Genomic DNA, 9,935 nt, shown 5'->3' on the forward strand with positions numbered 1-9,935 from the left:
AGTTTACTGCTAAAGTAATTGCACCCTTAAAAAAGTAAACATTCGCTAAGTACCAAAGTAGAAAATATGATAACAATATAATAATAATGATAATAATAATAATAATTATATAGTAAATATATTGTAAACGTTTTTTTTTTTTTTTTTTTAAAGCAGCATATTATAAAAAAAAAATCATATAAATGTAGATGTTTTATGCTGACATTTTTGTGGGGCCTTTGATGAGTGATTATAAAATTGCAGATGTTTCACGAGGTAAGTGCCAATAACACTGTTGCCAACTAATTTTCAGGGGAAGTTGCTAAAGGAAGGTCGATTTGTTGCTAAAAGTTGCTAAATTAAGTTGTGACGTCATTGCGTGATGACGTCATTACGTAATCACGACGCAAAATTGTGTCGCTACATCAAATCTCAGTAAAAATATATTTTTATATGTTAATTTAGATTTGTTTGTAAAATAATATAAATGCATAATATAATGTTAAAATATAAATAACTTTTTATATACAACATTGAATTATTGAACACTATTGAACATTTCTGAAAGATTACGTTTTTTTTTTTTAGCTAGTAAACTAGTAAAACTACTAATTCTGAACAATTAGTTTTAAGCAGTGTATTAGTAGTCAGTATGCTACACTCTACGAAAAGAATTCACAGGTTTTTACCTGCATTTTAAATTACTCGTTGTATTTTGTGTTTGGGGTTAAAGGGTTACAACGGATAATGGATACTGAATAACGAATAATGTCCTGGAAAATTACTAAAGCCTACCTTTTCCATTTTTCTAGATATTTTTCTTACAGTGTACTAACTGATCAACAATCACAGGTACAACAAGGTGTATCATAAATGAACAATTATTAAATTATTATTATTATTATTATAAAATTGAACAATTGCAAATAGCAATAATTTAAATCACGTGATGTGTACTGCTAGGCATATTTGGTTTCCTCTTTTTGTGAAATTTAGATGGAAAATGTGTGCCTTTTTATTGTTTATTATTATTATTATTATTATTATTATTATTATTATTATTATTATTATTGTTTTATTGTTGAGTCCCTTATCAAAAGTTGCTAAAAGTAGCAAAAATAAAATTTAAAAAATAGCTACATTTGTTGCTAGGTGCTTTTGGAAGAAAAGGTTGCTGGGGTAGTCTGAAAAGTTGCTAAATTTAGCTACAAAATCGCTAAATTGGCAACACTGGCCAATAAGGTTGTAGCATACTTCACCACTGAGATGAATGGGATTTTTTTTTTTTTTACATTTTATTTATTTATTTTGTTATAACTATTTTGATGGTTACTATACACATTTTTGTAAACTGTAAGGTCAACCCTTGTGAAAAAGAAGTAGGCTACACTTCAGCATATTTCTTACGAAATAAGTGTGGGCCTAACGTTACTTATTATGGACATAATAAATAATATAGCTACTATAAAAGAATAACAAGTTTTTATTAATAAATAATTTATAAAAAATAATAAAACATAATGATGTAAAATGTACTTTAAAGTAAAAAAATCTGACATTATTACAAAATGCACTTTTTAAAGATGTATTTTAGGGCTGCCCGGATTTTTCCGGTCGACTAGTAGTCGTTAATTTTAAGCATTGGTCGACTAATCGCACGTTCATTATAATAACCCATTTAAATCGTTATAATGAGCCTTTAATTGCCTACAAAGCCTAATAAGCGCTCAAACACACGCATAAAGCTTGCCACAGCGCACCGGCAGAAGCTATGATTATGAATGTGTCAGGGAAAAACAGTAAGGAGGCTGCATTAACATTTTAATAATTCACTGATAAATAGGTGCTTTCTTTGTTTTGGTTTAAGAGATGACACTGACTCGCCATCTCCGCAGTAGTGGATGCGCCTGAATGCATGTTTCATACGGATTACATAATCTGGATTGAGCGGCCATGTAAAGTTGCTAATACTTACATATTTCAGATGATAAGCCATATTTGTGGTGGATGATTGATAGGCGAGCGTTTGGATCTCCTGCTGTATTACCATAGATCAGCCGTGACTTTGCCAATGTGGATTTTTTTTTTCTTCTACTAAGCGACTAATACAATTTTGGCCAAATTTTCGACCTCTTCTGGTTAGTCGACTATTAGCCCTAATGTATTTAAACAGTGATGAAAGTACACTTAAGGGACCTTTTATTTCATTTCATTTCATTTTTTAATATATAAGCTACTAAAAGATTTCTTCACTTCTTTTACAAGGAAAAACAGTAATTTTCACACCGTTTTGAGCACATTCTTTAAATACTTAGTTTCATATATTTTTGGTGAGTAAACATATTCGAAATGAGTGTAAACAGGTGTGTAATCAGTGCAAACTAATTTGCTTTCTGTGCGAGTCTCCGTAGGAGCCGCTGTGTGTAAACACGAATCTGTCCGGCTGCAGAAGCTGAAGCAGTCTGCGCAGAACCGCTCTCCGGAGGAGGATGTAAACCCACGGATCCAGAATCTGGTTCCAGCTCGCCAAACGCAGAGCCAAGAGAAGCAGCTTCTCACACTGACGCCTCGGCCTTCTGATTCCTTCATAAAACCTGCTAACGGATATGAGGATGTAAATCTGTGAAATGAAGAGGAAAACGGTCAACAGTCTAGAAAATCACAAATGAAGTGACACATAGGCCTAAGTGTTCAGCAAATGCACAACGCCTCACAATGTGAAAATTGATAGTAGTAGGCCTAGTAGGCTATATTTTTTAACGGCAAAAGACTATAACAAACCTGTCAATTGGTTAATGGTATTCCCGTATTCGGTGTCGTTTGCTTTTATGTTAGCTGTACGAAATAGCTCGTTATGCTGCTTGATACTTCAGACTGGTATTTTTTCAATCATATTATTTTAATAGTGCTGTCAAACGATTAATCACGATAATTCGCATCTAAAATAAAAGTTTTTGTGAACATAATATGTGTGTGTATTTATTATGTATATATACACACTCATACAGTATATAATTTGAAAATATTTACATGTATATATTTATTTTTATATTATATAGGCTATAATTTAATATAAAAATATAAAATTTTTCTTAAATATATGCGTGCATATATGTGTGTGTATTTATATATAACTGGACATTTCACGTAATTTTACACTAAAATACTGTTAAATTTACAGTGTTTGTCCACATGAAAAAATACTATAGTAATTTATAGTAAATACCATAGTGTTTTTGAACCATACTATAGTAAAGTACTTGAATTAATTTAATTTGTTGTGGTAATTCTATAGTTGGGGTGGTAAAATAACAACTATATTATAAACTGTAGTTCTACAACATTGGTGTATTATACTACAATACACTACAGTTTACAGTAAAAACTAAAGTATACTACAGTATTTATTACAGTTCACTATAGTAAATACTACAGTATGCTGTAGCATTCATTTACAAAGTGTTGTAAATACTATAATATATACAGTATAATACACTTTAGTATGGTTCAAAAACACTATAGTATTTACTATAAATTACTATAGTATTTTTTCATGTGGGAAAGGCAAAAGAACAAGTAATATAGTATAATTTAGAGTGAAACAACCTAAATTGACATTAACCGAATTCCCTCTCTGACACTTAACATTTGATATTTTTTCATTAAAATAACTGTTTCTTCTTAGTTTTTCTCTCTCTCATCAATTAGGTACATTAGGGCTTATATTACATCTTAAATCAATGTTGGTTGCATTGTTTTACTTTTGTGTGTTGCCATGATTACTTTTTAAAAGCATGGCAGCTGGTTTGAGCTGGTCCTTAGTTGGCCATGAGCTGGTTATAAGCTGGTTATGAGCTGGTTTAAGCTGGTCCTAAGCAACTAGCTCCTGCTCAGCACCAGCTTATAACCAGCTCATGGCCAACTAAGGACCAGCTCAAACCAGCTCCCATGCATCAAAACGTACCTAACCAGCATCTGCTGTTTTTTTTTTTCAACAGGGCTGTGTTTTGTCAGTCAACATAATGTCAATTAATTAATTTTTTTTTTTTTTTTTTGTAAATGTAAGTTAAATATGTAAAAAATACCATATATTTTATGGTAAAGTTCTAGCAACCACAGCTGGCATTTTTAACGTAAATTTCACAGATTCTATTTTATTTTTGACAGTGCACTTACAAGAAAAGGACTCCAACAGACACAGGAGACCACTGTTATCGCGGCCAACTGCGTCATCATCTCCACATCCAGGGAGTGCAGAGATGAAGATGGGAAGGATCCATGTCTCCGAGCGATGCTTGACTTAACACATCGGTCCTTAAACCTTGCCTGGAGCAACTTCAGTCCACTTATAGTATTGGACACAACTGAGATGGTCAATGTTACAAGCCCCAGTGTGGAAAAAGCCAGAGCGAGGTTGGCATCAGTGATGGAGAGCAGACTGTTAACAGGTAAGAAACACCAAGTGCCAGGGAACTGTGGTTTGTAATTGCCTACGTTTAGCAGAGGGAGTCCTGCCAAAACGAGGGCCGTGAAGGTGATCAGCAGCACGGTGAGGCGGACGCGTGTCATGGTGACTATCGTTGGGTGCAGGAGAGGTTGTGTTATGCCTATGCAGCGCTCCACCGCCATCGCACTGCCTAGCAGCAGAGGGCAAAGGCCAAAAAACACCATGCAACCGCCAAATAATTTGCAGTAAACCTGTGGGGGCTCCACTATTACTGCCACCCCGTGATGTTTCACCCTCCCAAGATGGAGGTGAAGCGCCAAAGCCCCTGTGATCACATGACCAGCCAGGTCGCTTACAAGCAGGGCTGAAGCCAGCAGTAGAAACGGTGCTTTGGCTCGTCGGCGTAAGCGGGCGTAGGAATGGGCTAGGATTGCTAGTGCGGTTAGATTAGAGAGTGCGCCAAGGGTCATGGTGAAGTAGGACATCCCAAATGCTGGAGGGTTAAGCAGAGCTGGAGACGTGGAGTTTACAGTTTGGTTGTCAGGACAGACGGTTGTGAGATTATAGTCTCTAGAGTTCTGGCATGAAACAGGGAAGGAAGAGGTGAAAAGATTATCCATGCTGTGACAGTCAAGGAAATCCTTATATGTGAGTGTGGTCACAGGAAGCTGCGATGAACGTTTCTCTTCAGGGATGCTCCTGCTGGGAGGGTTTTTGCAACTGTGGTCAGCAAGAAGGGTTTCATCTACTATTGCTGCAAGTAGAATCATTCAAAGAGAGCAATTCAGACTCTGTATTTACTGCTGAAGTCTACATTAAAATTCATACTGGAAGAAAACACTGGCACCTTTACATAGCAAAATTTATGCTGGCTCATGTGTCCAAATATTTGTCCAAATTGTTTCTGACAGGAAGACACAACAGAGTAAGCTTGGCATAAGAACTGAATAATTTCAATACAAATGCGGCATGAAAAATAGTTGGAAATCAGTTATATTCACCTCATTGAAGGATGGATTTATACAGTGTTATTTTAGTATATAATAAATAATATATTTTTATTAATATGCTGATTTAGATTTTATTTTTATATTTACTGTTTTTATATTTATAATTTTCGTTTTTGGTTTGAGTTCTTTTTTTTTTTTTTTAAATAAAATAATTCAAGTTTGTATATTTTATTGGTGTTAATGTTTATTTTATTTTATGTTTGTGCTGTTGATTATTCATCCAGTGATTTGTGGGAGGATGCATTGCCTTCATTCTCTCTTCTGAGACCCCCCCTCCGCCCCGCTACAAATGTTCTATTATGGCAAGTTGATAAGGACTGAATTATAGGTAAATAAATACAAATAAACTAATAAACAAATAAACAAACAAAATAAAAATACGTGCATTTTGCTGGTTACAATTACAGGCAAAGTGTTGTTTATTTTTATGGATTTAAGGCCATTTGCCAGAAGGGAAAGTAGCCCTTGTTTATCTCCTCCTTGTTCCCCCTCTGCTGTGCCAAAAATCCTTTCATTATCCTCCTTTCTCTCCAGGACTTCTCTCACCCTCTGCTGTCTTAATTCACGCTGTTGTCGTGTTCTCTGCCCTGAATCTGTTTGCTAACATTAGGTTTGTTCTGCGAGGCACAAGCTTGTGTTCACAGTGGTTTTCACCTTTATTGCTAGTGTTGAACTAATAATAACAAAATATAAAGTGAAAATTGTTTTATCTCAAGGGCCAATTTCTAGCTGTTCTGACCCATAAAGTTGACTTCCGTGATATAATATATTTTAAAATGACCAAATCAGCCTGACTACTTTTTGATTTATAACCAGCTTTATAGCAGATAATTTTACCAAAAGCAGTTTACAAATGGAAACCATACAAGCAGAAGCATTTAAAAACATAGTAGAATAATTCAAAGAGAGCAGTTCAGACTATATATTCACAAACGCAATAAACATAATAAACCTTGATTTGACTATTTCTAATTACACACTGGATGTATATATAATTTAGGGCGAGCGGACGTTCTCATTCTAGAGCATTTTTGGACAAAAATCTATTTCCTGGCAAAGAAAGACTGTAAACTGTAAATGTTTATCTGCTAAATGTTAAGTTTGTTAACTTTTAGGATTACATTTAGCAGCTAACAGACATGAACAAAAAGCTCCAACTGATTTCACTGATCTTAAAAACATTGGGAGTAAGGTACAATCCAATTTGTCCATTGTTATGCAAATTTTTGCAGGTGAAATCCAGTGGCTTCAATAGGAATCCACACATTGGGATTTCTATATGCAGATTTCGCAGCTGCTTCATGTTTTTCATGTATTTGTATCTGCTTGGCTTATAAGTGACTTCCGTGTGAGCTGTGCTTACACTTTTGAAAAAACATTTAATTGGACCTTTATTGCCCACAGTAATTTGGTAAAATTTTGCCAATGTACCTACAACTTTAATGTGACAAAATGACTGTGTCACAGTATTCCCCTTACTCTGAAAATGCTGTGCACATTTACCCAACATCTACTGACAGGTTCTCCATCAGAAACCCAGAAATGATGTTTTCTTCTTTCAGACAGACAGATGGGATACTCTAAGGGTTTTTCACACTCAGAAAATGGACTTGGGAGAGTTGAGAGGGCAGACTCTGTCTGTCTCTCACTCTTTCTTTTTTTAACACTATAATGACATGCTGCTCCACAATGCACTGAAATGAAACTGCTGTGAGGCTGTAATGGAGTAATCAATGCACCCGTTCTAACTTGGCAAATTGTCATTTTTCTTACTGTCCCCTGCACTTTGTTCTCCCTCTGTGCAATCATACATTTCATTTTTAAATCTTTTGCTCCTTTTAAATCTATTGCTCCTTTTAAATCTTCATTCTCCTTTTCTTGGACAGCATTGAGCCGATCGCAGTGATGTCAGTGAGGGATGATTGATATCAGATGACCAACAAAGAGCAGCAATTTTCTTTTTGAGAAAGCGTGAGGACTGTGTTAAAGAGCTCCAGCAGGAAGCCAGTATGACCATATCAGGTCACGCAGAGCCTGTCTGACTGAGAGGAATTTCAAGAACATTTTGCTCATTTAAAATAGCTATGGTCTAGTTTTGTTTTGGAAACGGTACATTGCCACTGCATTTTAAAGTTTTAAACCCATTGCATTTTGAGCTGACCTCAGTATGTTTTGGCATTGCTTTCTCAATTTTATTCGGCTATCTTTTGGCTACTCAACACTGGACGAGCCATATTTTTTTACCTGAAATTTTTCTTATATTGTTAGTAATAAATTAGAATTAAATCCTTTATACTTTGATTTACACTATAATAAGATATCTGGATGATCGCTGTGTTCAATCCCATCAGATTTTTATATTCCCAATTATGAGATGAAAAGAAATCAACTTTAAGTCCAATCAAATGGTCATAATGTATCATACGTAAAAAAATTGTATTCGGCTTTAGATGTTTGTATTCAAAAACCTCACCAAAAATGCTCTGTCATATGAAATGAAGTGCTAAAACAATGAAGAGATGTCTGTTTGACTCACCCAGCGTCCCTGTGTCTGTTTCTCCTGTGTATCAGCAGCGGCAGCACTTCTCCCATGTGCTCCAGGCAGCTCTACCCCTTATCACTCTACAGCCGCTGAGCAATACAGCCCCCTCTCTCTCTCTCCCACACCCTCATCCCTCGTTTTCTATCTCTCCTTTCTCCATCTTCTTCATCCTTGAAAATCTTCCAACCTTTTTTTAAAGGAACACATTCCTCAAGCATTTCATCGCTGAGGTTGCATTTATAGTAACTTTGAGTCACAGTTTAACTGTCAGGTATCGAATGTGTAAGAATCATTATGGTGTACATTATATATTTTTGAACAAATTTAATATATAAACACCTGCTGTCAATCACTGAGCTGCAATCCAATTTTATTCCTGAGAGAACAAGATGTTAAAAGTCTTTGTCCACAGCATGGAGAACCTGTGGATTTGAATTGCCTATTGTCAGGAATATGGACTGTCTGTGTGTGTTTTGCTCCCCATGTGCTCCCAGTTACCCAGTTTCTCCCGTGTCTTATTGTGTTCATTTGATTCACCTGTGTTCCCCTGATTATCCTCGTTTAGTTCCTGTTACTTAAGCCCTGTGTTTTCCTGTGTCTAGCGTCTAGTGTTAAATGTCTATCCCCTGTGCTACGTGAATGTTCCTATGGATTATTAAAGTCTGTGGATGGTACTCTCCTGCCTTCTCCTCGTTCGTTTCCTCTCCGTAGGCAGTTGTGACAGAATAGTTTATCAGCGTGTTTTCCCTCGTTTTTCCGTTTTTCTGACGGATCGTCAGACCAGGTGCGAGAGCCGGCTACAACACCCGCCACGAGGTAGAAAGCCGTGGACAGAGAGAGCGCGGAGAGGAGCTCCGCCCCCTGCACCGTGGCTGAGGGTGAGCTGAGAATGGATCTGGGTGAATGGAGAGCGGAAGAAGACCTTATTGACTTGTATACCGACCTGCCCCCTCTCCTCCCTCCTCCGTCAGTGACCTCTGTCCCTCCCATTCCTGAGTTTAGCCCTGTTCCCCCGTCCAGCCCAGAGAGGGCTCCTGTTTCCACGTCCAGCCCAGTGAGGGCTCCAGTTCCTGAGTTTAGCCCAGAGAGGGCTCCTGTTTCCCTGTCCATCCTAGAGAGTGCTCACAAATGCCTGCCCGCCCGCCTGCTCCTGCCTCCTCCACCGCTGTTGTCTGGCAGCCCCTCTGCTCGCCCTCAGCCCACCATCTGTATGGTGCGAGCTCCGTGGGTCTGCCAGTCTCCATCGTCACCATGGTGGAAGAATCCCTGGCCTCCGCTTCCAGCCTCTGAATCCCAAGCTCCGCCTCGGCCTGTCGACCCAGCAGCTCCACCATGGCTCCTAGCTCCCTCTTCTCCGCCATGGCCCATCAGTCCACTGGCTCCACCGGGCTCCCTCGTCCCTCCGGCTCCGCCTTGGTCTGTCGTCGACCATCCGTTGCCTCGGGACTCCACTCCTCCGGCTGCGACTCATCCCTCCGTCCGTCAGGCTCCTCCTTCCCTTCGGCTGCTCCTCGGTCCTCTGTCGCTCCGTCTCCACTGCGGCCTTCTGGATCCACGCCTCCGCATCGGTCGCCTGAGCCATCTGTTCCGCCTTGGCCCTCCGGACCCTCCCCGTCGCCCTGGCTCATCGGCTCTCCGTCTCCACCTTGGGCTCCTCTGCCACCGTTGGTCGGCCCCCTGGAGTCGTCAGCCCTTCCTCCACCAGGGCTCCTCCCTCCGTCGGCTCCACCGTGGTTCGCCATTATGGCTGTGGCCTGGGTCCCACCTGGCACCGCCTGCTCCAAACCCCTCCTGTCTCTGTCTGGTCCGCCCTGGCTCCTCCTGTTTCCTCCTTGGCTCCTCCCTCCTTCGTCACCTCGCAGGTGTCCATCCGCCTCCTGAGCCTCCTCCCAAGTTCCCACCTGTCCCTGTTGTTTCTACGGCTCGAGGACGCGCCTTCCCGGGGGGGGGGGGGGGG

At 39.1% G+C, this 9,935-nt stretch overlaps 1 protein-coding gene across 1 annotated transcript; it reads right to left on the bottom strand.

Annotated features, from left to right (window-relative positions):
• Nucleotides 1-2,350: 2,350 nt before the first annotated feature.
• LOC107672434 (prostaglandin E2 receptor EP1 subtype-like) lies at nt 2,351-5,111 on the bottom strand. The gene is made up of 2 exons (XM_016465620.1): nt 4,156-5,111; nt 2,351-2,599 (listed from the first exon to the last, which is right to left on the bottom strand). Exons 1-2 carry the CDS (start codon nt 5,044-5,046, stop codon nt 2,351-2,353), a joined length of 1,140 nt encoding a protein of 379 aa, XP_016321106.1. The 5' UTR covers nt 5,047-5,111.
• Between the last annotated feature and the right edge of the window lie 4,824 nt (nt 5,112-9,935).

The sequence above is a fragment of the Sinocyclocheilus anshuiensis genome, unplaced genomic scaffold (genome assembly GCF_001515605.1).
Source record: "Sinocyclocheilus anshuiensis isolate Anshui unplaced genomic scaffold, SAMN03320099.WGS_v1.1 scaffold1430, whole genome shotgun sequence".
NCBI classification, from domain to species: domain Eukaryota; kingdom Metazoa; phylum Chordata; class Actinopteri; order Cypriniformes; family Cyprinidae; genus Sinocyclocheilus; species Sinocyclocheilus anshuiensis.

Excerpts from the sequence above, each read along its gene's own strand:
- LOC107672434 (XM_016465620.1), bottom strand. The coding sequence starts at position 5,046 with ATGGATAATCTTTTCACCTCTTCCTTCCCTGTTTCATGCCAGAACTCT. Across the intron at positions 2,600-4,155 it reads TCTGTTGGAGTCCTTTTCTT|ATTTACATCCTCATATCCGT; the intron begins GTAAGTGCACTG and ends TTCATTTCACAG.